At 39.3% G+C, this 27,449-nt stretch overlaps 2 protein-coding genes and 3 long non-coding RNA genes across 5 annotated transcripts; 3 read left to right on the forward strand and 2 right to left on the reverse strand.

The window, feature by feature from the left end:
* The first annotated feature begins 1,332 nt into the window (after positions 1 to 1,332).
* On the forward strand, positions 1,333 to 4,546 carry LOC131017543 (putative late blight resistance protein homolog R1B-16). Its single transcript, XM_057946332.1, has 2 exons — positions 1,333 to 3,765; positions 3,923 to 4,546. The coding sequence occupies exon 1, from the start codon at positions 2,103 to 2,105 to the stop codon at positions 3,726 to 3,728; it is 1,626 nt and encodes a 541-aa protein (XP_057802315.1). The 5' UTR covers positions 1,333 to 2,102; the 3' UTR covers positions 3,729 to 3,765; positions 3,923 to 4,546.
* Positions 4,547 to 7,192: 2,646 nt separating this feature from the next.
* On the forward strand, positions 7,193 to 14,001 carry LOC131018340 (putative late blight resistance protein homolog R1A-10). The gene is made up of 8 exons (XM_057947067.1): positions 7,193 to 7,256; positions 7,359 to 7,862; positions 9,933 to 9,993; positions 10,331 to 10,381; positions 10,662 to 10,841; positions 10,994 to 11,025; positions 11,263 to 11,342; positions 12,790 to 14,001. Exons 1-8 carry the CDS (start codon positions 7,193 to 7,195, stop codon positions 13,996 to 13,998), a joined length of 2,181 nt encoding a protein of 726 aa, XP_057803050.1. The 3' UTR covers positions 13,999 to 14,001.
* Positions 10,241 to 10,830, forward strand: LOC131017690 (uncharacterized). The gene is made up of 2 exons (XR_009099786.1): positions 10,241 to 10,381; positions 10,662 to 10,830. It is a non-coding gene; the product is annotated as an uncharacterized LOC131017690 (long non-coding RNA).
* An 808-nt stretch (positions 14,002 to 14,809) lies between the features above and the next one.
* Positions 14,810 to 15,926, reverse strand: LOC131017663 (uncharacterized). Its single transcript, XR_009099759.1, has 2 exons — positions 15,230 to 15,926; positions 14,810 to 15,160 (listed from the first exon to the last, which is right to left on the reverse strand). It is a non-coding gene; the product is annotated as an uncharacterized LOC131017663 (long non-coding RNA).
* A 9,855-nt stretch (positions 15,927 to 25,781) lies between these two features.
* LOC131017664 (uncharacterized) lies at positions 25,782 to 26,898 on the reverse strand. Its single transcript, XR_009099760.1, has 2 exons — positions 26,202 to 26,898; positions 25,782 to 26,132 (listed from the first exon to the last, which is right to left on the reverse strand). It is a non-coding gene; the product is annotated as an uncharacterized LOC131017664 (long non-coding RNA).
* Between the last annotated feature and the right edge of the window lie 551 nt (positions 26,899 to 27,449).

Consider the following 27,449-nt stretch of genomic DNA (forward strand, 5'->3'; position numbering starts at 1 on the left):
ATCAAAACAAGAGAGACTCCTTCCGCGGGCCCCTCAATTGAAACATTCTGCACTTTTTCTCCGCCATTTTTAAAATTTGGACGATTTGTATGCAAATCAGAGGAAGGATTGGTAATTCCAATCCAAACCGATAAACATTCAGTTTGACAAAATTGTTTGTGTACACCTGATATGGCTTCTGAAGATCTCGATTCCCTGCTACAAATTTTACGCCAAATTCCTTAGACGCCACGATGATCTCACCACTCTTCGTGTTAAACTACGAATTATATCCATCCACGACAAAGCTGTGGTCTTGCAGTTGAATCTCAAACATTTCCCAAAACAAGAAGCAATCAGGGAGGTAGTAAAGACAACACAAGAGATTATTGAGTATATTTTCTCCCCAGAAAATGTCTCAGATTGTGCGTCGACAGAGGCGAGTTTGAGAATTTCCATCCAGTTGGGGGAATTGGCAGAGGAGCTCACCTCAACTGCCGGAGATGTGGTGGACTACTGCAAGTGTCCCGACAACCTAGTCAACAACGTAAGAAGGCGGAGTGACTCATCATCAAGATCTGCAATAGAGCTGATTGTCAGCCTTCTATACCTGTTGGTGAGAGTGGAGAGAATTTTGTCGATCTGCAAGAGAGTTGCTTTAAAGACTGCCGTTTCATACTATATTTCCATGAGATCAGCTGCTCTTAAGACTGCCGTTCCAGACTATATTTTCTGCTTAAGTTTTCATTTGAAGGGTTTTGGTGTCAAACTGAAAGCAGAGCCGACTGTCAGCATTTCAATCCGGTTGCTGGGCTTAGCGGAGAGAATTATGTCAACTAGTGGAGACTCAGTTGACAACGTAGGACGACAGAGTGATTCTCCTGCTGTTAGTTCATCTTCAAGATCTGCACTCAATAGTGAAGATTTTGATGATCTTGATGGAGATCCAACATTAGCAACAAAGCTGTTTGTCAGTTCAAATCGTTTGGCGAGATTAGCGGACAGAATTCAGTGGACTGCTCGAGACTTAATAGACAATTCTACCGCTGATGGTTCATCACCAACATCTGCCCTCAAGAGTGCAGATTTTGATGGTTTTGATGAAGATCTGGGTTCAGTGAGAATGCAGTTTCTCCACTTTTCAGGCGTGTTGGGGAGATTAGCGGAGGAAATTATGTCAGCTGAAGACTACGCAATACAACTGGCTGTTGGTTCATCATCAACATCTGCACTCGAGAGTGTAATGGCTTCAGAGCAGTTTCTCCAGATTTCGGACGAGTTGGAGAGATTAGCGGATGGAATTATGTCAACTGCTAAAGGCTCAGTTGACAACGTAGGACGACTGAATAATTCTCCGCCTGTTGCAACAGAGCTGACCGACAGCATTTCAAACCGGTTGGGGAGATTAGCGGAGAGAATTAAGTCAACTTCTGAAGATTCAGTTAAGAACTTAGGAGGACTGAGTGATTCTCCAGCTGTTGGTTCATCATCAAGATCTGCACTCAAGAGTGAAGATTTTGATGGTTTTGATCAAGCTGTAGCAACAGAGTTGACTATCAGCATTTCAAACCGGTTGGGGAGATTAGCGGAGAGAATTAAGTGGACTGCTGTTGGTTCATCATCAAGATCTACACCCACAAGAAAGGATGTCGTGGTTGGTTTTGATGAAGATAGGTTGCAGATAATGCCATGGCTTACAAGCTATTCATCCGAGCTGCAAGTCCTCCCTATTGTGGGAATGGGAGGCATTGGTAAGTCCACACTCGCTAAAATTGTTTATAATGACACATTCATTACTTATCATTTTGATTTTCACGCTTGGGTCACAATATCGAAAGATTACAATGTAGAAATTATTCTTTCAAATCTGCTTGCTTCGATGAAAGGAAAGGGAATCCAAGCAGAGAGCGATTTACAATGGGAGGAGAAGGAGTCTGAAATTTACAAATACTTGAAAGGTAGGAGGTATCTCATAGTAATGGACGACATCTGGAGTACGTTAGCTTGGGATCAGGTACGGAGGCTATTACCTGACGTCTGACGATAATAATGGAAGCCGGATCATATTAACCACAAGGCTAAAGAATGTGGCTGCTTATGCTAACTCTTCGAGCCCCATTCATATGATGCGTTTCTTGGATGACCAACAAAGTTGGCGTTTGTTCCGGAAGAAGGTCTTCGGAGATCAAGATTGTCCAGTTGAGCTACAAGATGTTGGGGAGAAATATGTAAAACGTTGCGAAGGACTGCCCCTTTCAATTGTTACTGTAGCAGGACTTTTATCCAAGATTGATAGAACTCCAAAGTCGTGGAAACAAATTGGGGCAAATGATGGACAGTTGGGAACAATATTATTATCTTTGAGTTATAACGACTTGCCTCAACATTTGAGGGAGTGTTTCTTGTATATGGCAGGTTTCCCTCAAGATTATGAGATCCATGTCTCAGAACTCATCAAACTTTGGGTAGCTGAGGGCTTTTTGGAAGGTCGAGATGAATCTAAAATGTTGGAAGAGGTGGCGGAAGATGTTTTGGAGGTGCTGGTCGAGCGAAGTCTAGTTATGGTTACTAGCGTGAAGAGTGATGGCAAAATCAAAAGGTGCAAGCTTCATAGTATGGTTCGGGACTTTTGTTCAAGGCTGGCTGGGGAAGAGAAGGTCGTTCTACCTATTATGGATTACTTTCCTAATCCTATCGTGAGAAGGCATTTTCTTCCACAAGTGTTACAAAATCATCAACGCATAAGTGTTAGTTGGTGTGATCTGGATCTTAAGGACTCTGTGCATAGCTCATGCACCCGTTCTATTATATGTATCCCGCAGAGAGGGTATAGGCCCAAAGGTTCTATAGTGAATTTTAGGTCACTTAAAGTGCTTCATGTTTTACGTAGAAATGATCATGCATTTTGGGCATTAGGTCAAGTGTTTGATTTGATTCATCTCACTTACCTTGCTTCCAACATTCCTAGCAGTATTGTTCCTTCAGCTATATTAAAGCTTTGTAATCTTCAGACTTTAATTATTTATAGATATGAGGTTAGCTTGCCTGAGGACATTTGGTGGTTGCGGCAATTAAGGCATCTTATCGCCTTTTCATTTCTTCCTATACCTCTTTCCCATCTTTCAGGATCTCCTTTGGAAAGCTTCCAGACATTTTCTCTGGCAACAAATTTTGTATTTAGTGATAGTATGGTGGATAAGATTTCAAACATCAAAAAGTTGGAAATATGCTACTCGTTATGGAAGTTTGGTTCAGACTATGCTTTTGGCAATCTTAGGTGTCTGCGTCGACTGGAAAAATTGAAATTGGAAACGCTTAGTTCTTTTCAACTGTGTCCGAATTTTAGTTTTCCTGGATCACTAAAAAAGTTGGAATTGAGTGGATGGCGGCTTCCTTGGAGTGATATGATGGTTTTTGGCCAGTTGCCTTCTCAAGTGTTGAAACTAAAGAACTATGCTTGCAGTGGGGAACTCTGGGAAACTATTGAGGGAGGATTTGTGAATCTGAGACTTTTGCATATTGATGAATCAAATCTGCAGAACTGGACAACTGAAAGGAGCCACTTTCCGAGGCTCCAGCGCCTAATGCTTCATCGTTGTCCATATTTGTCAGAGATCCCACTTGATATTGGAAAGATTCCAACACTTGAACTGATTGAGATCGATGATCATAACCAATCTCTTCTGGCCTCAGCGAAAGAGATAAAAGAGAAACGGGATGCCCTTGAAGTTCGTTTGAAGCGTTTTTGATATGATCTTTCAAACTTGACTCTGCCCTTCATGTCAGGTAAGAAATTTATAAAAGTTGAATGATTTGACACCATTTTTAGCAGCCATGCTTTATACAAATAAGATTAGTATGCTAAGCATCTTCCTCTATTTTGAACATTTCTCTGTTGATAGAATGTCAATTGATTCTTGTCACTTTTTCTTTTCTTTTTCAGATGCAGAGTATCGTTGGAGCTAGCTAGCTTATCAGATATTAGACTTATGAAAGAAGCAGACTCAAGGTGAAATGGTTGGTGATGAATAAACTCCTACTTTTTTGCAAGATAGCTAGTTTAAAATAAATCTGAATGCTATATACTGTGTTATCATGTATTTCTCAAAGTTGAATGTATGTGTGGATTGACATTCCTGTTTACATTATTTTACTTGCAGTTGTCATTGTGGCAAAGTAGGCTTCTCAACAATCAATTCAGATCTTCTATTGCATTATAATGTGACATCTCTCCTATTACATTTATAGATTATTGATATGTTAGGGTTTATTTAAGAAAAATATAAACACTAACATTGGGCAATCTTAAACCCTTAAGATTGCCACGTGTCATTCATCTATATATGAAATAGATAATGCCACACAAATTTGTAATAGAAGATCTTAAATTCTCAATAAAAAGCACAAGTCTATTCACTTGGAATGAGATTCAGTGTACCACACTTTATGTCCCACTTTGTGTCCCACTTTCAATTTTATTTATTTTCTTATATATTTTTTCTTCAATTTCAACTTTATATGCTTTAGTTTAATTTTGTGATTATTAACTAGGGTTTATTCCATCAATCTAGGGTATATGGTTATTTTTTATCATTTAATTTCACTTTTATTAGTTAATAATAGGTTGATAAATTCAAAGTCATGGTATATACTTTTTAAAAATTTTAATTTTTTAAAATAAAAATTAAATATAATTCATAGTATCATAATAAATTTTATTTTTATAAAAAAATATTTTTAAAATAATACTCCCTCCGTCCGCGATATCGTTTCCACATTTACCATTTCGGTCCGTCCTCGATATCGTTTCCACTTCCATTTATAGAAGTAGGGTCCACAAACTTCCACTCACAACAATAGTGGGACCCAAACTCCACTCACTACATATGCACTACTATCCACCACTTTTCTTAAAACCCGCGCCGTCCACAATATGGAAACGATATCGCGGACGGAGGGAGTAGATATAAGAATGAGACACAGTGGCACACATAAAATTGTGGGACACTGGATCTCATCCCTATTCACTTTCCCCCTTGACTATTTTAATGAATTGACTATGGGCTTCTTTGGCCCATAGTAATTGCTTACGAGCCCAATTGGGTTTGGGCTTTTTTTTTGCTCCAAAAGCTATTCTTTGTAAGTGCGGGGCTGAGCCCACTTAGGTTTGGGCTTTACGTTTGCACCAAATTATACTTTTTAGTTTTTACAAGCTTTGCACTTTTTTTTGCTCTGTAATTTTTTTTGCTTTCAACTGTCTTCATCATATTATTCAACTGTGCACTTTTTTACTTGAGTTAGATGTAGGCATAGAAAGATTATTGCTTTGACAGATAAACTCATTCATCAATTTGATTTTCTAATATCTGAAGTAATAAGTATTTGAGACTCGAGTAAGAGTGATAGGAGAAAGTGTTCAAAAACTTGAAAAACATGAGGTATTTCATTGTAATGGATGATGTTTGGTGTACAGAGACTTGGGATGATGTAAGAAATATACTTCCCGATGATGGTAATGGAAGACGAGTCATGTTAACGACAAGAGAAACTGATGAGGATGATGTGGCTGGATTCGTCCCAAGTTGTTTTGCTTTGAATTTCAACCTAAGTTGGCTGAATTTTGTGGGATGATGACCAAAATAGCTGTGAAGATACTAGTAGCCAAAATTTGGTGCTCAGCGGAAGGATCGAACTTACTAAATCCAAAGTGAAGTCCGGTGATAAGTGCATAATCCGCTGCTGTAAAACAGATGATACGACCACCGACATCGAGCCATGTTTGGTGAGGAATATTCCCTCCCTCAATCTGTAGGGATAATAGGTGATGGAGAGCATTGTTGACGCTTGCGTATCTCTCGTGATCACTAAGACGCCCTATCGTTCCACCTTTGAACATTTGCAAAACAAATTTGCCGAAATACGGTACCTCAGATTAATAGCATGGGTTACATAAATTAACGACGGTCTCTTCCACCTATAAGGTGTCTGGCTGCCTGTAATATCAAAATACAAAGATTTAGCACCAACAAACCAAAAAAGAAGAAGAAATAAACATGAAAAACACAATCTAGTCACTACTCGATAATGTACTCGATCGAGTAGTGACAGTCCCCATCGAGTAGTGACACCATCGAGTAAACACAAAATCAAATTAAACATATTGCCAATTACTCACTATTCGATGGTGTACTGGATCGAGTAGCGACGGTCTCCATCGAATAGTAACATCATCGAGTAAACACAAAAATCAAATTAAAAACATTGCCAAAATTAACCTGAGTCAATTGTGGGTATAATTATCTTTTAAACAAAAAATGGTTATATAACTAGTGTATTCGAAACTAGGACTATAAAACTTATAAATTTATGCATTTTGGCTATAATAAGATTTTCCCCTGGATAATATACATTAATAGAATATGAATTAAATAAAATTAGTTCATGTTATATAGTATTAACTTATTTCAGATGAGGAAATGAATTGATAGACATAAATGATTGAGGGCCCGCAGAAATGCCTTTCCAAGGGCGACTTTGTCATTTCGTCCTCCACTTGCAAAAATAAAGTAGACAATCCATTGGCTTTATTGTAAAAGGAAAAGTGAAATCTAGGGCATATAGCCATTTTTCATAAAAGTGTAAGTTTTATAGCCCTAGTTTATAATACATAAGTTATATAACCATTTTAATTATGCTTAAAAGACAAAAGATGTTATAGATTTTTAAGCCTAAAATGGCTATATAACTTATGTATTGCAAACTGAGGCTGTAAAATTTATGTTATTTTAAAATAGGGTCTTTCAGCCATTCTTCCAGCTTAGTTTATCTTTATCTGCAAAAATCTAGTAGCAAAAACTTAACTGTGATCACCAAAGATGGCTTATGCTGCTCTTCTTTCCCTCGCCCGAACCACTGCAGAAATAATCTTGGATCAAGATAGATATTCCATTTCTCGTAATAAAAAACAACAAATTTGATCTATCTATGAACCATTTATTTTCTTGCAAGAGTTTCTTGAAGATTTTCCAGAAAAGCCAACATCTTGGATGGGCGAATTAGAGATTTAGCATATGAAGCAGAACATATTATTGAGTCTTTCATATTGGACGAAGCTCCATCACATTGGTGGAACGTTTTAGCTGCCAAATCAAAGCTAAAATTATGGCAAATAAGAAAGATAAGAAAAGAAACAGATTCAATCACAAGGGAGGTGATGATCATCAAGAATAACAGTGCAGTTGCAGTACAACTTGGTGCTTCTTCTTCCACAGCAGTAGGTTTTATTTATTTTATTTTTATTTATTATTTTTTTCAAAGAGAATTAATAGTTCCTCATTTCTCCTTCGGTGACTCGAACTCCGACCTTTCTTTTGCAACAGGTTCACCATTCAGATCTGCTCCAATCATCAAGATTGGCTATATGGTTGGTTTACATGAAGATTTGCTAGCAATAAAATCTCGACTCTGTGGAGAATCGCCAAATTTAGAAGTTATCCCAATCGTTGGAATGGGAGGTATAGGAAAAACTACTCTTGCAAAGTGTGTTTACGACGACCCAATAACAGTGCAACGGTTCGATATTCGTGTTTGGGTCACAGTATCACAGGACTACAATGCAGATGTAGTTTTATCAGTCCTCCTAGCTTCCATGGAAGAGTTTGATAAAGATAGATCCGAGGAGAGCAAAGATAGATCCAAGGAGGAAGAAGAATTGCCTGGGGCGAAAGTGCACAAGATCTTGAAAGGCAGGAGATATCTCCTTGTAATGGATGATATTTGGAGCACACACGCTTGGGATGATGTAAGAATTATACTTCCCGACGATGGTAATGGAAGCCGAGTCATGTTAACGACAAGAGAAACTGATGTGGCTGCTTATGCATGTCGTTTCACTACTACAAAAGTTTACATACATAACAGTACATAGATAACGGTTTTTTTCAAAAACCGTTATGTATGAGCGCACTTTTAGGAATAGATAACGGTTTTTCGAAAATCCGTTATCTATGTACTGTTGTCTAAATGCATAGATAACGGTTTGAACAAATGCGTTATGTTTTTGCGTTATCTATTAGTTGCATACATAACGGTATTACAAAACCGTTACGCCACCGTTATCTATGACCATCTTTTATAACAGTTATTTATAACGCTAAAGAACCGTTATGTATAAGAGTCATTTACAACGGTTTTTGAACCGTTATGTATGAGCGTCTCTAAAAACTGTTATGTATAATTTTTTTAAAATAATATTAATATTATATTATATTATATTATATTAAAAAATAACAAATTAAGTGTTTATCCTAAAATCTGAATTTATTTCTAGTTATAGACTTTGAAAAATAATAAAATCTAAATACATTATTAGAAACCTAAATACCAAAAATTAAATAATAAAAGTGAAACAAAAGAAAAAAAAAAGAAAAAAAAAAGAAAGAAAAAGATTTGACTTCATTTCTTCAACACCTAAAATCCCTATTCATTGCTCCCGCTCAATTTTCACGCTAACACCTCAAAATTTCCCCCAAATCGACCTGGCCTCTTTCTCTCTTCACCATCGCTGTGCCCTGCCACCGCCGTCGTGACTCGCCGCCACGACCAGCGCCGCCCGGCACTCACTGCGCCCCCCATCTCGTCGTCCTCTGTTTGTTTACCCGTAGCAGCAGCTGCGGAGATATCTCTCCATCTCGAACCCGCGTCGCCTGCCACCGACCGTGTCGACTCGCCGTTGCCACGCCGGCCGTCTTCTCGCCGCCCCTTTTAACCCTAGGCGCCGCGATAAACCCCATTTTAGCTCGCAAATCCCTATCTGCTCTTCGCGCGCGTCAGCTCGTAAACCCTATTTTTTCCAATTCCTCATTTAATTTATGATTGTTTCTCTTTGTTGTCAACAATTCATGGAGCTTCACGCTGTGAATTGAGATTTCAATTAGAATGCAGAATTTATTGGACTCGAGAAGCCATTCATCGAGCATGCCGCTTTGTGGATGAGTATCTACTATTGAATACCTTTCTCGCTGGTTATAGCCTCACAATTGTAGATGTTGCAGTCTGGACTGCTCTTGCTGGTAAAATTTATGCAATTCTATTATTGAGCTTCTTTATATCGATGATCCTTGATGTGGTCTCGACTTTTTTTTTTCCAAAGGACTTCTTTTCGTGAAAGAGATTACTCATGTTTTCAATGTGTATTATAGCTTGCCTTTGATTGCTATGTCTTTTCTATATAAATCATGGCACACAAGTGTTCTACTTCTCAGAGAATATATGTTCTTTTATTTCTATTACAGGAGCTGGTCTGAGATGGGAAAGTTTAAGGAAATGTTCTTTTATATTCTCCCAAATTGTATATTATCCAATTCGAAGCTAAGTTTCCTATCCCATCTCTTTTCTATTGATGATAGTGTAAGAAAGATATCAGAACTTAACATCTATCATTGAGCTTGCCATGGCTATCTTGTTCATCTATTTATGACAATAGTGGGCTAAGGTTTTTCCCATATTCTGTGTGTATGCTATTTGTTCATCTATTTGAAAGAATTGAAGACAAGGTTTACCTTGAAGTCTGGTAGAGTAATGAATGAAGGCCCTCTTACTTTTCGGCTGTTGAAGTATTACATGAACTGAAACTTGAAGTTTCTGGTAGCAGGTAGATCAATTTACTTCCCTGGTGAATAAGGAATGAATAAGGGTGTGTGTTGGCTGAAATGTTAAAGAGTGTAGGGTGGTTGGCTGAAGACTTGAGTACCTACGAAATGGTACAATGTTGGGTGGCTGATTTGAGCCCTTTGTGTACTATGGTATGGCTGGAGTATGGGGTAGCTCAGCTGGTGTCTGGTGAGGCAGAGCTACCGTGAAGAATATATGCAGCGAGGCAGACAAAATAATTCAGATTGGTAATTTGAAGCACCTCTTTCAAATGCTAATTAGTGTTTCTGATTTTGCTGCAGGTTATTTTGGAGAAGAACAGGAAAGAGATCTCCAAGTACAGGCTATTTTGGAGAAGAACATGTTATGTCACGTGCTTTTTTTTTTGTTGAATGCGGTCAAGCGATAATCAGCTATGAATCTACAAACTCATTTTGTCACAGAGGATATCAACTCAATTTTCGTCTTCTTCTTTTTCCCAGTATTTAATTATACTATAATTTAGGGTGATTTTGTTTAGTTCAATATGAGCGTGGAAGGGAGCTAGGATAAAACCCTTCAATCTCATCTATTGACTATTTGGTTAACTTTGGTTTGCTGGTGACTGGTGCTGGATTTCTGTTTTTGTTTTGGAAATTTTAGAAGTGTGTTGAATTGCTATGAACTGTGCACTATTCATGGTGGTGTTTGCTGATTACAGGTGCCCCAAGTGCGTAGAACTAAAGCTTCGCCGTGAAGGTGCTGCTTTCTGGTTCGTTCTTTGATTGCGCTTTTGGAGTGTAATTTTACTAGCTTCTAGTTTTATTTCCATTGAAGCTGGATTAAATTTGTCCTAGACTTAGAAATTGTAGGTAAGACAATTGGGGATCTTCGAAGCTAGGTGCGTTGTAGACTGACTCCCTGGCCTTAGTATTGTATTAGCCTCTACAGAGCATCTATCTGACTTTGTTCTGCATGAAACACTTCTGCTGATTAGGCTTCATTCCTTTTGGAGTTGGTTGCAAGTAATGCCTATTCTTGATCCTTTCCAGTTCCCAAGAGTGTTTCAAGGCATCCTGGAGTTCCCATAAATCTGTTCACTTGAATGCAAAATCTTCTTTAATTGCATCTGAAAGTTATAGTGAACAGAACTTGGGTCTGCCGGGTGACGGCTGGCTCTACTGCTTGATAGAAGGACAAGCACAGACACCAAAACTTCCACATTTTGACTGGTTTTAATTTATGTTTGTCCCAACTACAAAATTTATGTTTAATTTTTTTATCATTTTAATTACCTCTAACCCCAAAAATAAAACAATGCTTGTCCCAACTACAAAATTTATGTTTAATTTTTTTATCTGGTTTATTTCTCTGTCCTTTTCAGGCCATTAAGACCATATCCAATATCACAGAAACGTATAGTACCTACTCATATTGATCAACCTGACAATTAGTTTGAATGTTAAGATACTTTAGCAATATACAAGGTGTGGTTACTTTTGTTTGGCTGTGTAATTCTCTATGTTTAATCATATATGATTTTGTGGTTGATATTTCCTGATACTCATGATAAATAGTTATTTGGATCATATATTCTCGTCTTGTTTCATTTTCCAGTTTGAATTGCTATGACGTTAGTTTCATGGTTTGCAGAGTCAATTTCATGCCTGGAGGAATCTGTAAATATCTTTCTGGATATTGGAAGGTTTAATATGTCTGCAAGGTATTATAAGGTAAAAGATTAAATGTTTGCAGATATCTGATTTTCCAATTCTTTCTTTTGAATTTCACGTTAGCCACCGGGTTGGTTCTGTTCCATATGCTGAATTTTTCAGCCTTACGTAACAAAAGTAGTTCTCTGTATAAGGACATTGGTATGTTATTAGTCACCGTTTAGGCATAATCTTGATTCTTGAGTATTATTACAGTACTGAGAAGTAATTGAAAGATGGTAATTTGAGATATCTTAATATGCAGGAAATTCTTGAGTATTATTATCAGCATTAGTCACCATTTACACTTATGTGGAGATGGATAATTTTGAAAAATAGATGCCTTTACTTGAACTGAGCTTTGGAAGGAAAATTCTTGAGCAAATAAATTAGTGTGCATCAGTGTTGGACTTGTAGTTTGATGTATTCCAGCTGAGCCTTTGTGTGCACGCATATGAGTTTTTATCAAGGGAGGAAGATCAAGATGGAGATGTTACTTTCAAAAAGGGAGGAAGATCAAGATGGAGATGAGCGCGAAGGAAGCCTTTGAGAGGTCGATGAGGACTTTGTCGGAGTGGATAAGCCAGGAAGTGAATCGAAATATGTAATGATCTTAGATATTTGATACTTGGTTCATTCGGATGATAATGTACGAATATTTTGGATAATATATAATATTGTTATTGTTGATTTTATCATTTTGTTGTTTTAAAGTTATTTATTTATTTCTTTATATAAATAACATAAAAATTGAGAAAAAATATTAAATATTAAAGATAATGGTTAAAATCGTTATAAAAGGTACAAAAAACCGTTATCTATGTCTTACAAAGATAACGGTTTAAACTGTTATAAAAAGTATAAAAAACTGTTAACTATAATATGGAAAAAAAATATTATATAATACATAACGGATAAATTCTAATACATAACAGTGGAAAACCGTTATCTATATCTTACAAAGATAACGGTTTAAACCGTTATTAAAAGTATAAAAAACTGTTAACTATGTTATGAGAAAAAAGAAATATTATATAATACATAACGGATTAATTCTAATACATAACAGTCGAAAACCGTTATCTTTTTCTTACAAAGATAACGGTTTAAAACCGTTATAAAAAGTATAAAAAACTGTTAACTATAATATGAAAAAATATATATTATGGAATAGATAACGGATAAATTATAATACATAACAGTCGAAAACCGTTATGTATAATCAATATAGATAACGGTTTTATAACCGTTATGTATGTGTGGTTGTACTGTTATCTTTTCCCTTCATAGATAACGGTTTTATAACCGTTATGTATGTGTGGTTGTAATGTTATCTTTTCCCTTCATAGATAACGGTTTTTAAACCGTTGTGTATGACACCTATAATAGATAACACCACTATACACAACGCTTTTTTTGCTCATAGATAACGGATAAAATCCGTTATCTATGAGCGTTTTTCTAGTAGTGTTTGAGATGTCCCCACAAGATGCGTTTCATGGATGAGGCTCAGAGTTGGAAGCTACTTCAGCAAAAGGTGTTTGCACATCAAGATTGCCCTCCGGAGTTGGAGAACATTGGAAAGGAGATCGCGAGAAGCTGCAAAGGGCTGCCACTCGCAATCGTGGTGGTTGCATGGCTCCTATCAGCGGTTAGCACCAATGTAGCTTCATGGAGCGAAATTGCACGAAATGTAAATTCAGTTACTATAGGAGGAGGACAATTTGAAAATATATTGTCTTTGAGTTACACTCACTTGCCTCATTATCTGAGGCCATGTTTCTTGTACATGGGAATGTTTTCGGAGGATTGTGAGGTTCGTGTCTCAAAACTCACCAAATTATGGGTAGCTGAGGGATTCTTGAGACATCTGAACATATCTAAAACCTTCGAAGAAGAGGCTGAAGATTTTTTGGAGGATCTTGTCAAGAGAAATCTTGTTTTGGTTACCAAGAGAAAGTGCGATGGCAGGATAAAAAGTTGCAGCCTCCATGATCTTATGCGAGATTTGTGCATAAGAAAAGCGCATGAAGAGAAGTTTCTTGTGAACTTCAGCAGCGGGCTTTCAGTAAAGGGCAGAAAAAATCAGCGTCGTGTAAGTTTTACTCCTTCGGGTTTACCATACCTCTCAGAACTTTATGGCTTAACCATCCATACGATTTTGTGCTTCCATGGCATCTCTGTAGCAAACATGTTGGAAGGTTTTAGATTGCTAAGGGTATTGGATGCAGGAGATGTTTATGTGAGATCACTACCAGATCAACTATTTGACCTATTTTGTCTAGCATACCTTGCTATCTGCTATCTTGGAAGGATACCTACAGCCATTTCAAAGCTTCATAATCTTGAAACTTTAAGCCTTCGCGCAAAGAATGATTGGATGAACTTTATTACATCGAATTCATTCTGTTTGCCTCTGGAGATTTGGAGAATGCCAAGATTGAGACATCTTGTCTTCTATGGCAGGTTACCAAATCCAGAAGGAATAACAGCTTCTAGTTTAGAAAACCTCCAAACACTCTCTATAGTGTCACATACCATGTGTAGTGAAAGGATCTTGAGAATGATCCCAAACCTAAAGAAATTGGAAATTGATTGCTCTGATGGCGAAATTTTCCTCAACAATTTGGTGCATCTGCGTCAACTTGAAGATTTGAAGTTACGTTCATCTTTTTGAATTGTGTTTATGTAATGACCCGACTTTTTATTAAGGATTATATACTTTTAATTACTGATTTAAGGATTTATTATGGTAATTAGAGTTCAGCTTCCATTAATAAAATACGAACTTATATGAATTTGATAATTTATATATGTGATGATTTATTTTTTTTTTATTTTCAATAGATGATGCACTCAAAATATATTTTGAGTCCATTAATTTATTGTGGAGAATTTAACACTGAAGTGTTAAATATGAATCTTTTATCGATTGTTTACTTAAGCCCATGAGTAATTTATTTTATGTTAGAAGCAAGCTCAAATGGATTTTATGCTTCAATAAGAATTAGGCTTATATGTCTTAATGTATTTAAATGAGTTTGGAACCTTATAATTAATATAATAATCTCTTAGATTTTTTTTAATTAGAATAATGGCAAGCATGCTGAATCCTAAAGCATGCTGAAGAAATTCTTGCTACGCATGCTGAAGAAATTCTTCAGTCACACATGCAGGCTGGAAGTATTCATACCTGCAAGTTGAAAAAAATTCCACAATCCTCATCCATCCAAGCCACCCCATTTTTCTTTAAAATCACAGCACTTTCACCATTATTTTCCATACTCAACGTCTCCTACGTTCATTCCTCCAACCAAACTTCATGGTAATTATTACAAGTATTTCTCCATCTCATTTCTTTGTCATTTACAGAGCACCTTCTGATATCCTATTATTCATGCTTATTATGCAGAAACAGTAAATCATTATCTACCAATTCAAGGTTACTTTCTAAATCGAAATACTCCATTTCTGTATCAAGTTCATAACTCCAAAAGAACCACCAACGCATACAACTGCTCATATTCCTCTTTATGTGCATACAACTTGTGTATAAACTCGTTTTAACATTGATGTTCGAAAGGCTGAATTTGCAAGTGAGGTGTTTATATGCAGTGTGATTAATTGAAGAACAATTAAAGATCTTGACTTTTTACATGGACATATAGAGATAATTATTTCCTGACTATGTATGAATTTTGCTCAAATCATCTATGCTATGACTGAAATTGTGGCTTGAACCTACTGTGTGTGTGAGTCGAAATCAGAGGGAGGCGGCAGCCGCGGTGGCTCGTCGCCGGCGACGGAGCGGCGGCGGTGAACCTGCCGTTGTCTCCGATCTGCCAAGAAAGGGGAAAAGATGAGGAAAAAGAAAAAGAAAATGAGAATAGGGAGATCCGGGGGCTTACCTTTGTGAGACGGTGCTCGGCTCCTCACAGCGAATCCGACGACGAACGGCGGCGGCCGTGCTCTTCCACGGCCAGGCGATGGCCGTGAACACCCAAGGCGGCGGCGTGCGGCTGACTTTCAGCGGCGACTCCGGGCGAGAAGCAACAGCAGCTCCAGCGGCTTCCAGTCGACGGTGCTCGCCGAGATCCAGTTGCAGCGACGGCGGATCTGCCATGGAGGAGAGGCGGAGGCGACGGAGCGGCGGCGTGGTGGCGCTGCTGTGCCTTTCCAGCGGCCGAGACAGAGAGAGAGATAGAGGAGAAGAGGGGGGGAAGAGTTCGGGGAGAGAGAAGGAGAGGCCGCGCCGCTCGCCGGCGGCGACGGCGCCGTTGAACGGCAGCGGTGGCGGCAGAAAACAGAGAGAGAGTCGGGAGAGAGAGAGGTCCGAGAGAGAGAGTGAGAAAGAAGAAAGAAGAGGCGCAGCTTTGGTGTTATGTGTGTGTTTGAGTGTATTTAGTGTGTGTGTATATTTAGGTTAGGATTTGAGCCGGGTTTGGGCCGGGTTTCAGCCGGGTTTGGGCCGGGTTTGAGCCGGGTTTGGGCCGAAAATATTGGGCTCCTTCTTGGGCCGATTTAATTAAACTCTTGGGCCGATTTAATTAAATTGTTTGGGCCGATTTAATTAATTGTTTGGGGCTTATTCAAAGAAAAACATGATAGACTTAATTTATCTAATTAATTTGGGCTTATATCTATTTAAATTATTTGAGCTCTTAATTATTAATTTAAATTGAGCTTGATTAATTTAATTATATATTGACCTTTAAATTAATTATTTAAATGGAGTTCTTTATTTCAAGTATTTATAAATGGATTATAAAATGAAATATTTTGAGTTAAACTCTCATTTAAATTAATTCTTTTCAAATGACTTATTAATATGGATTATTTGAAAATGATTAAATGATTTTAAAAATAAGAAAGCATGATCTATGATGATATGATTTATCTATGTAATATTATAGGATTTATTTTTTTAAATAACGGAATATTTGACTTGATGACATAAATAGAACGAGTTATGATTAATGCGCATGTTGATGTTCGAATAAATAGTTTCGAACCTAAATGATAGTATGTGATAATGTTTTGAGTCTAAGGTTTTGACGAGATAAGATTAATATTAAAATTTACTAATTATTTTAAGGATGATGATGGGCTCACTTATTGGGCTTCATGATTTTATTATCTTGGGCCTCATTTGTTGGGCTCTAGAATTTAATTGATGTTGGGCCTAATATTATTAATGCACTGGGCTTCGAATTTGTTCATTTGGGCTCGAATTAAATTCCTTTTGGGCCTAGTTTATTTTATTGGGCCGGAGATTAATTCAATTGGGTTTTGCTTATTTTATTTCCATTGGGCTAATATATATATTGTTTGGACTCTATTATTTTTATAAATGGGCTCTTATTATTTATTTTGATTGGGCTTCTATTAATTGTTAATAATGAATTTATTATTTATTATTAATTGAACTCCTACTATTTTAAATTGATTAAGTTCAATGAAATTTATTAGTTAAGCCCAATGAGATTTATTAATTTAGGCCCCATTATTTAATCCTAATTTTTTAATTAGTGATAAATTTTAAGACTTACTAATTATTAATTAGTAAGTGAATTAGATTATTTTAAGATGAGTAGATTATTAAAGATCAATAATCCGACCTCATAAGACGAGATTTAATTCCTTAGATAGGATTAGCATCTCATAATTTAATTAAAGGAATATGAGTCATGCATAATCATTTCACGCATCCTCATTTATTGAGATTTTTCGAGAATTAGAATCTTATTTTATTTTCTCGAATTAAAGGTCAAGCACCAGAGTTAGAGCTAAACCGTGAGTCTGCTATTCAGGTAGGCTTTCTATGTATAAACTAAAATTATATATTAGAATTGTTAAGACTTTATGCTTATGAATTTAAATGATATTGTCAATGCCTAAATGCTTTATGTTTTATTATTAATTGCCTATCTGATGTTAATCGAATTCGGATTCTGGATGGGACCGCAAATCCCTTCGGAATTAGTGTACACCTTGTGATCGTGAGTCATCTAGCGGGTTGGCCGATCATAGTGTCCGTAGAGGGAGGCCTCCCTCTCGGCACGAGTTACTGATATGGTGATTAATGATATAAAATACCTGCGCGGGTTATTGATGAAAGAAATGATATTATGTTTGGTAAATACGAGTCTTTAAAGGAAAACCCTCGTATCTTACTACTGTTGAAAGGCTTGACAATAAAATATTATGCATGTATGTAAATTTCGGCAAGTGTCCACTAAGTACTTTTGTACTTAGCCCTGCATGTATTTTTAAATGTGCAGGTTGAGCGGTGATCGAGGATGTAGTGTGCAAGCGGAGCTTCTGTCAATCTAGGATGAGTACCTCAGAGTAGAGTATATGTCTTCATACATATATTCAAATTATTATTCCGCTGCAAACACTGATTTTACTAAGACATTATGTTATCTGTCAAAACAATATGTACTATTTAATAATGTACTCAAACTCGTTGAGTACCCCTTTGAATAATATTATGTACGGTCCCCTTGTGGCCTTCATTGATATCTAGGTATTTCGATTGATTTCCTTATACAAGACGAGTCATCAAGAAACCGAATATGCCCCTTTCTTACTCCCGCTCCTAAATTCCCTCCCTTAGTCGCGGTTTCCCCGAATTTGCTATCCTTAGCAAGTGCGGTCGTGACAGAATGGTATCAGAGCATTTCTTTTGCTCTGAGTACTACTCATTCCTTCTAAGTTGAGTCTAGATTAAGTAAGTAAATATACTTTGAACTAGTTGACAAAAAGCTTGGCACTACATCTCGTCACGCTCAACGGAGGTTATGGTAAGTACTTTCAAGTTTTAATTAAGTTAATTTCTTGAAATGTATGAAGCATGAATAAGTATGACTATGGTATGAATCACAAGAACTTAGAACTGTTAAGTTATATATGCTCACTCTCACGACGGAACATAGAAGAGAACTTAGGGAGATGCCTTAACTTTTTCTTCATGTTACGATGACATCGACAATGATGGTCGAAATAGAGAAAGAAGAATCACACGAAGGGTCGCATGATGAAACCACGAGCATGAAGATTGAGCAGCGTAACGAACGCCAATAATACGTTGATGGCAAGGGCATAACTTAAATATTCGAGTGTTTTTCTACGATGAGATCTCGAATTAGCTTGGCCTTTTGAACTTATTTTGTTGAAACTTTTAGTGCTCGTTGCTAGATTTAAGAAAATATCATCATCACATAACAAGCCCTAAGTTCGGTAAACAACGACACTAGAACTATATGATAGTCGAATTAGGTAATCTGTGATTAAGTATTAAGAACTTGTATGACTTGTGTAAATGCTAGATTTAGATGATGAGGTATTTTTGCACGTTATGGTTATTGAACCGAACTTGTTTTCCGATTTTAGATATTTAGAACCTTATCACCTTAAGTTACTTGTCGTGTGCTACTTTTGACGATAGAATTTCCTTTGTTAGATGGCGAGAACTGTTTTCACCCGACGACGACCACTGCCCCCATGGGCTAGTCCAGAGGAAGTCGAGCGGTCCTACCGCACCTATGCTCCATGTCACGGGGATAACCTCGGACAGTTCCTCGCAGGTTTTCACAGACACTGGGTCGAGGCGAGTGCACATGGAGTATCAGGGTATGACGGTATCCAGAGGTTGATCTTACTGTTACCTTCCGAGTGGCAGGGATGGGCTAGACAGATTTCTGCCCACTACACCTTTCGCCGAGAAGATTACCACGACCTCATGGGAGACTTCCCTAGCTTTATTGCAGAGCTTCAGATCTGTTTCACTTTGTGGGGCCGTGCTCCTCTAGGGCCCTATATCCTTCCGGGAGACTACGTACAGGTGGGGACGCCTTTGCCAGCGGAGACACCCGCTACTGCCCCTGAGTCTCCGATGGCCTTGCCACGAGATTCTCCACCACGAGCCTCAGTTCTAGGGCGCCGTGGTAGGCACGATGACGAGGCAGGCCCTTCTCGTCCACGGGCTCGCAGGGATTTCCCATCGCCCCCTGACTCAGTGATCCGAGCTACTGCTACTCCACCACCACTGATACCTACGATAGACGCAAGGTTTGAGGCTGCCATGGCAAATGTCGACAGGGTCATGGCCAACATGAGGGAGTTTCTAGATAGGGGCAAATACCCTATGCAGGAGGATGACGATACAGCACAGTATGGTACGATGAGAATTACTCGTCCCAAGCCCGTGCCAACTCCAGCTCCAATCAAGCCTCGTGCCACGGCCAGGATCAGCACCAGAGACGATCCGATCCGTGAGATTGTGGACGATATCTTCCGCTCAGCCCAGATCATGCAGGAGACAGGCGAGGGCCAGGGAGAGACTCCGTTGCCCAGCTGGGAGCCGGGCGAGGATGAGGAGGAGGACCCCGAGGAGGATGAGGAGGAGGACCCCGAGGAGGATCCAGAAGAGGACCCCCTGGCGTCACCGAGGAGCAGTCATACCGCGACTCAGAGTTCACATAATTGATAGTTTTAACTTGTGGATGTACTCCGGAAACGATGATTCGTTCCAATGACTATGATTTTATTTATGTTGTTTCTAGCTAGCATTTGTACGGAAATGTTGATCTCTAGGACGTTCCGTGAATAAAAACCCTTTTGTGATTGCTTAACTAGTAAGCCGATACATCATAGGGAGTACTAGATAGACTTTACTTACATTTTGGGTTGACGATGTAAAAGCCCTCGATGAGAAAATTTTCCATGAGATATAAATAACCCTAGCATGGGTTTTCTACGACGATCTCGTGTATGTTTTATGTTTCTCTACGGGTTTTATTCTTCACGAGTCAGTTAAGAATGTAGTAACTTTGAATAATGTGACTTGTGTATGCAACAGTTCTTGTTAATATCTTAGTTTTGGAGTTATGATAAGTTAAATTTGACAAACAGTTCTTTATTAATTGCCTTAGAGATTCCTGTATAGAATGTATAAAAAAAAAGTGTTTGTAATTTGCAGAATGCCGCCTAAACGAGGTCGCCCCCCTAGGAGAAACGTTAACAATGATGGAAATCGCGATGAAATACCTGAAGGGCGGCGAAACGACAGGGAACCTACCCCACCCCCTCCACCCCCTGCTAGAAGGACTGAAGAACTGTTTCTTCGACAGAATCCGCCCACATTCACTGGGACAGGAGACCCAGCCGAGGCCGAAGCTTGGATACGCGCCTTAGAGCGTATCTTCACTTTCCTACACTGCACGGAAGAGGAGCGACTCTCGTGTATGTCTTTCCAACTAGCCGGATCGGCTGACTTTTGGTGGGAAGCCCGCCGAAAGACTCTGACTCCCGAACAATGGGCAGCATACACTTGGGAAGACTTTAAGACGGGATTATATGATAAGTATATTCCCAAGAGCTACAGAAAGAAGAAGGAGGCTGAGTTTTATAGCCTGAAACAAGGGAAGAAGACGGTGACAGAGTATGACAGAGAGTTCTGCGATCTATCGCGTTATGCTCCACAACAGGTGGATACTGATGAGAAAATGGCGGAGAAATTTTGTGCCGGTCTGAGGCACGAGATTCGGATGACTCTAGCTAGTCATGGTGGACTCTCATACACTGAGTCTTTGAACAGGGCACTGGACATCGAAGCTGCGATGCCAGTAGAAAGGTTGGCTCCACCACAGACCTCAGCGCCAGCCAACCCACCTGCACGCCCTCAGAACTTTAAAGGGAAGCGCAACTGGAACGACCATAGAGGAAATGAAAACCAGACTAACAAGAGGCCATGGCAAGGAAATGCGCCGTTGGGACAATATCAGCAACAAGGACAAGGGAAGCAACAGGGTCCTGCCCCAGCTGGAGGCAGCCAAAGACAAAATGAAATTCCCCTTTGTCCAAAATGCCACAAACCACATCGTGGTGTCTGTAAGGCTGGAACTGACAGTTGCTACACGTGTGGTCAGAAGGGCCACTACTCCTCACAATGCCCCAACAAACAGCAGGGCGCGGCAATCAGGGCCACTTATGCCCAGCCCCTGCAAGCAGTTCAAGGGCAACACCAGCCCCGCCAACAACAGCCATACCAGCAGCAATACCAATACCAGCCCCGCCAACAACAGCCATACCAGCAGCAATACCAACACAAGAACCAACAGCGCCAACAGCAACAAAGGCGGCAACAACCATTGCCGCAGCAGGCGAGAGCCTTTGCTCTCACCCAAAACCAGCCCGAGAAAAACCAAGGAAACCTGGCAGGTATGGGCAAGCTTAAAGGTTTTTCCATAATGATTCTGTTCGATACTGGTGCCTCGCATTCTTTTATATCTGCCCCTTGCGTAGATACCTTAGAAATCGAATCAGAACGAGCTAAGTGTGCCTTAAAAATCACTACACCCTCAGGAGAAAGATCTACCACCACACATGTTTGCTCGAACGTAGAATTTGAAATAGGAGAACTTAAGATGGTAGCGAACAATCTTAATATTCTGCTCATGTGGGATGTAGATATAATCTTAGGAATGGACTGGCTAGCTGAGAATCACGCCACCATCCTTTGTAGTGAACGAAAAATTTCTATTCGACCACCTGGAAAGGAACCGACGGAATTTCACGGCATAGGTATGAAGAAAAGAGTACCAGTGATATCCGCATTACAAGCCAAAAAAGAGATGATGAAGGAAGGAAGCACAGCTTATCTCGTCTACCTAAACGGGGAAGCTAGTGAAGACAAGAAGGTGGAAGATGTGGCAATAGTACGAGACTTTCCAGAAGTTTTTCCTGAAATATTGCCAGGACTACCTCCAGACAGGCAACTAGATTTCACCATTGATCTAGAACCTGGATCTGCCCCAGTATCAAAGGCACCGTATAGGATGGCCCCAAAGGAACTACAAGAATTAAAGGTGCAACTACAGGAACTCTTGGACTTGGGTTTCATCAGACCCAGTGTCTCGCCTTGGGGAGCGCCTGTACTCTTTGTCAAAAAGAAAGATGGAACCATGAGGATGTGCATTGATTATCGAGAGTTGAACAAACTGACGCTTAAAAACAAATACCCTCTTCCAAGGATAGATGATTTGTTCGATCAACTCAAAGGAGCCAGTGTATTCTCAAAAATAGATTTAAGGTCTGGTTATCATCAACTGAAGATCAGACCAGAGGATATATCTAAGACCGCTTTCCGCACAAGATATGGTCACTATGAATTCGTTGTCATGCCATTTGGTCTAACCAATGCACCGGCAGTATTCATGGACCTCATGAATCGAGTTTTCCATCCATACTTAGACAAATTTGTCTTAGTATTTATAGATGATATCCTCATCTATTCTAAGAATGAACAAGAGCATGAAAATCATTTGAGAATCATCCTGGAGACATTAAAGACGGAGAAGTTGTTCGCCAAATTCAGCAAGTGCGAATTTTGGTTGAAAGAAGTAATGTTTCTAGGGCACATCGTATCAGCAGATGGAATCAAGGTGGACCCCGCCAAGGTGCAAGCAGTGCGCGAGTGGAAATCACCAACCACACCTAATGAAATCCGAAGTTTCTTAGGTTTGGCAGGATACTACCGGAGATTCATCGAAGGATTCTCTAAAATAGCGAGACCAATGACGCAATTACTTCGCAAAGGAATCAAGTATAAGTGGAACGAAGAGTGTGAAGCCAGCTTCCAAGAACTGAAGAAGAAATTGACAACTGCACCAGTGCTAGCAGTTCCAGCAGCCGATAAAGAATACGTGATCTTCACGGACGCGTCCAAAAATGGGCTAGGTTGTGTGTTGATGCAAGAAGGAAAGGTCATTGCCTACGCCTCGCGACAACTAAGGCCACATGAATTGAACTACCCCACTCATGATCTGGAACTGGCAGCAATTGTGCATGCTTTGAAAATTTGGAGACACCATCTATACGGAGTTAGATGTGAAATCTTCACTGATCACAAAAGCCTTAAGTATTTTTTTGAGCAGAAAGACTTGAATATGAGACAGAGAAGATGGCTCGAGCTCGTGAAGGATTACGATTGCGGTATCAACTACCACCCGGGAAAAGCTAATGTAGTAGCTGATGCTTTAAGTCGTAAAACTCAATCCGAGTTAGGACTTCTTCTCACTCAAGAGGACACACTTGTAAGGGATTTTGACAAATTGAAGATAGAAGTGGTTCAGCCACCGGCAACGACAAGAGCAATTATTGCAACTCTAGTAGCCGTCCCAGACCTCAGAGAAAGGATCGTCAGTGCCCAGAGAGCGGATGAGAGCTTGGAAAAAGTTCGTCTCAAGATCCGAACAGGCACGCCAGGAGGCTACCAAGAGGCAACGGATAACGCAGTTCTTTTTGAAGGAAGATTGTGTGTTCCCCATAACGAGGAACTGAGAAACGAGATCATGAGTGAAGCTCATGACACGCCCTATACCGCTCATCCCGGAAGTACCAAAATGTACCAAGATCTAAAACAGAAATTTTGGTGGGACGGGATGAAACGAGATATAGCCTCGTTTGTAGAGCGTTGCCTTGCATGCCAGCAAGTGAAAGCTTTACATCAACGACCATATGGGAAATTACAGCCATTGGAAATTCCAGAATGGAAGTGGGAGCACATAGCGATGGATTTCGTGACGGGTCTACCCAAGACAAATAGGGGCAACACATCTATTTGGGTAATAGTAGACCGTCTCACAAAGAGCGCTCATTTTATACCGATTCCAATTACCCATGGATCGGAGAAACTAGCCCAACTGTACATTCGTGAGATTGTACGGCTACATGGAATACCAATATCCATTACTTCAGATAGAGATTCAAAATTTACTTCTAGATTTTGGATCAGTTTGCAGAAAGAGTTGGGAACGAGATTAAACTTTAGCACCGCCTTTCACCCTCAAACAGATGGACAATCAGAAAGGACAATTCAGACCCTTGAAGATATGTTGAGGACAGTGGTGCTAGACCGAGGAGGAAGTTGGGAATCAGTGCTGCCGTTAATCGAATTCGCCTACAACAATAGTTACCAGGCAACCATTGATATGGCACCTTATGAGGCGCTGTATGGAAGGAAGTGTAGATCACCACTTTACTGGGATGAAGTGGGTGAAAGAAAAATCCTTGGGCCAGATGCAGTAAGCGAGATGATTGAGACCATCCGCCAGATTAGAGCAAGAATTAAAGAGGCCCAGGACAGACAGAAGTCTTATGCTGATACCCGACGAACTGAACTACAATTTCAGATTGGAGACAAGGTTTTCCTTAAAATATCACCCTCGAAAGGGATCGTTAGATTCGGTGTTAAGGGTAAGTTGAGACCCCGTTTTGTAGGACCTTATGAGATCCTTGAAAGAATAGGTCCCGTAGCGTATAGGTTGGCACTGCCACCTAGCTTTGGAAACGTCCACAATGTGTTCCACGTGTCACAGCTGAGACGGTACGTGTTTGATCCCAAACACGTGATTCATCAAGATGAAATGATTCTTAACCCAGACTTGACGTACGAGGAAAAACCTGAAGCCATTTTGGACCGAAAGGTGCAAGAGTTAAGGAATAAATCGATCGCGTCAGTCAAAATACTGTGGAGACACCATGGACCAGAAGAAGCAACGTGGGAACTTGAGGACCAGATGAAAGAAAAATACCCAGAACTTTTCACATAGGTATGCAAATTTCGGGACGAAATTTCTTTTAAGGGGGATAGTATGTAATGACCCGACTTTTTATTAAGGATTATATACTTTTAATTACTGATTTAAGGATTTATTATGGTAATTAGAGTTCAGCTTCCATTAATAAAATACGAACTTATATGAATTTGATAATTTATATATGTGATGATTTATTTTTTTTTTATTTTCAATAGATGATGCACTCAAAATATATTTTGAGTCCATTAATTTATTGTGGAGAATTTAACACTGAAGTGTTAAATATGAATCTTTTATCGATTGTTTACTTAAGCCCATGAGTAATTTATTTTATGTTAGAAGCAAGCTCAAATGGATTTTATGCTTCAATAAGAATTAGGCTTATATGTCTTAATGTATTTAAATGAGTTTGGAACCTTATAATTAATATAATAATCTCTTAGATTTTTTTTAATTAGAATAATGGCAAGCATGCTGAATCCTAAAGCATGCTGAAGAAATTCTTGCTACGCATGCTGAAGAAATTCTTCAGTCACACATGCAGGCTGGAAGTATTCATACCTGCAAGTTGAAAAAAATTCCACAATCCTCATCCATCCAAGCCACCCCATTTTTCTTTAAAATCACAGCACTTTCACCATTATTTTCCATACTCAACGTCTCCTACGTTCATTCCTCCAACCAAACTTCATGGTAATTATTACAAGTATTTCTCCATCTCATTTCTTTGTCATTTACAGAGCACCTTCTGATATCCTATTATTCATGCTTATTATGCAGAAACAGTAAATCATTATCTACCAATTCAAGGTTACTTTCTAAATCGAAATACTCCATTTCTGTATCAAGTTCATAACTCCAAAAGAACCACCAACGCATACAACTGCTCATATTCCTCTTTATGTGCATACAACTTGTGTATAAACTCGTTTTAACATTGATGTTCGAAAGGCTGAATTTGCAAGTGAGGTGTTTATATGCAGTGTGATTAATTGAAGAACAATTAAAGATCTTGACTTTTTACATGGACATATAGAGATAATTATTTCCTGACTATGTATGAATTTTGCTCAAATCATCTATGCTATGACTGAAATTGTGGCTTGAACCTACTGTGTGTGTGAGTCGAAATCAGAGGGAGGCGGCAGCCGCGGTGGCTCGTCGCCGGCGACGGAGCGGCGGCGGTGAACCTGCCGTTGTCTCCGATCTGCCAAGAAAGGGGAAAAGATGAGGAAAAAGAAAAAGAAAATGAGAATAGGGAGATCCGGGGGCTTACCTTTGTGAGACGGTGCTCGGCTCCTCACAGCGAATCCGACGACGAACGGCGGCGGCCGTGCTCTTCCACGGCCAGGCGATGGCCGTGAACACCCAAGGCGGCGGCGTGCGGCTGACTTTCAGCGGCGACTCCGGGCGAGAAGCAACAGCAGCTCCAGCGGCTTCCAGTCGACGGTGCTCGCCGAGATCCAGTTGCAGCGACGGCGGATCTGCCATGGAGGAGAGGCGGAGGCGACGGAGCGGCGGCGTGGTGGCGCTGCTGTGCCTTTCCAGCGGCCGAGACAGAGAGAGAGATAGAGGAGAAGAGGGGGGGAAGAGTTCGGGGAGAGAGAAGGAGAGGCCGCGCCGCTCGCCGGCGGCGACGGCGCCGTTGAACGGCAGCGGTGGCGGCAGAAAACAGAGAGAGAGTCGGGAGAGAGAGAGGTCCGAGAGAGAGAGTGAGAAAGAAGAAAGAAGAGGCGCAGCTTTGGTGTTATGTGTGTGTTTGAGTGTATTTAGTGTGTGTGTATATTTAGGTTAGGATTTGAGCCGGGTTTGGGCCGGGTTTCAGCCGGGTTTGGGCCGGGTTTGAGCCGGGTTTGGGCCGAAAATATTGGGCTCCTTCTTGGGCCGATTTAATTAAACTCTTGGGCCGATTTAATTAAATTGTTTGGGCCGATTTAATTAATTGTTTGGGGCTTATTCAAAGAAAAACATGATAGACTTAATTTATCTAATTAATTTGGGCTTATATCTATTTAAATTATTTGAGCTCTTAATTATTAATTTAAATTGAGCTTGATTAATTTAATTATATATTGACCTTTAAATTAATTATTTAAATGGAGTTCTTTATTTCAAGTATTTATAAATGGATTATAAAATGAAATATTTTGAGTTAAACTCTCATTTAAATTAATTCTTTTCAAATGACTTATTAATATGGATTATTTGAAAATGATTAAATGATTTTAAAAATAAGAAAGCATGATCTATGATGATATGATTTATCTATGTAATATTATAGGATTTATTTTTTTAAATAACGGAATATTTGACTTGATGACATAAATAGAACGAGTTATGATTAATGCGCATGTTGATGTTCGAATAAATAGTTTCGAACCTAAATGATAGTATGTGATAATGTTTTGAGTCTAAGGTTTTGACGAGATAAGATTAATATTAAAATTTACTAATTATTTTAAGGATGATGATGGGCTCACTTATTGGGCTTCATGATTTTATTATCTTGGGCCTCATTTGTTGG

The sequence above is a fragment of the Salvia miltiorrhiza genome, chromosome 3, assembly GCF_028751815.1.
Source record: "Salvia miltiorrhiza cultivar Shanhuang (shh) chromosome 3, IMPLAD_Smil_shh, whole genome shotgun sequence".
Classification (NCBI taxonomy): domain Eukaryota; kingdom Viridiplantae; phylum Streptophyta; class Magnoliopsida; order Lamiales; family Lamiaceae; genus Salvia; species Salvia miltiorrhiza.

Bases quoted from the DNA above. Each gene is read 5' to 3' on its own strand.
- LOC131018340 (XM_057947067.1), top strand. From the start codon at position 7,193: ATGATCATCAAGAATAACAGTGCAGTTGCAGTACAACTTGGTGCTTCT. The intron at 10,382-10,661 runs GTTCGTTCTTTG...GATCCTTTCCAG, and splicing joins CGTGAAGGTGCTGCTTTCTG to TTCCCAAGAGTGTTTCAAGG. The intron at 11,343-12,789 runs GTAAAAGATTAA...TTTTTCTAGTAG, and splicing joins TGTCTGCAAGGTATTATAAG to TGTTTGAGATGTCCCCACAA.
- LOC131017543 (XM_057946332.1), top strand. From the start codon at position 2,103: ATGATGCGTTTCTTGGATGACCAACAAAGTTGGCGTTTGTTCCGGAAG.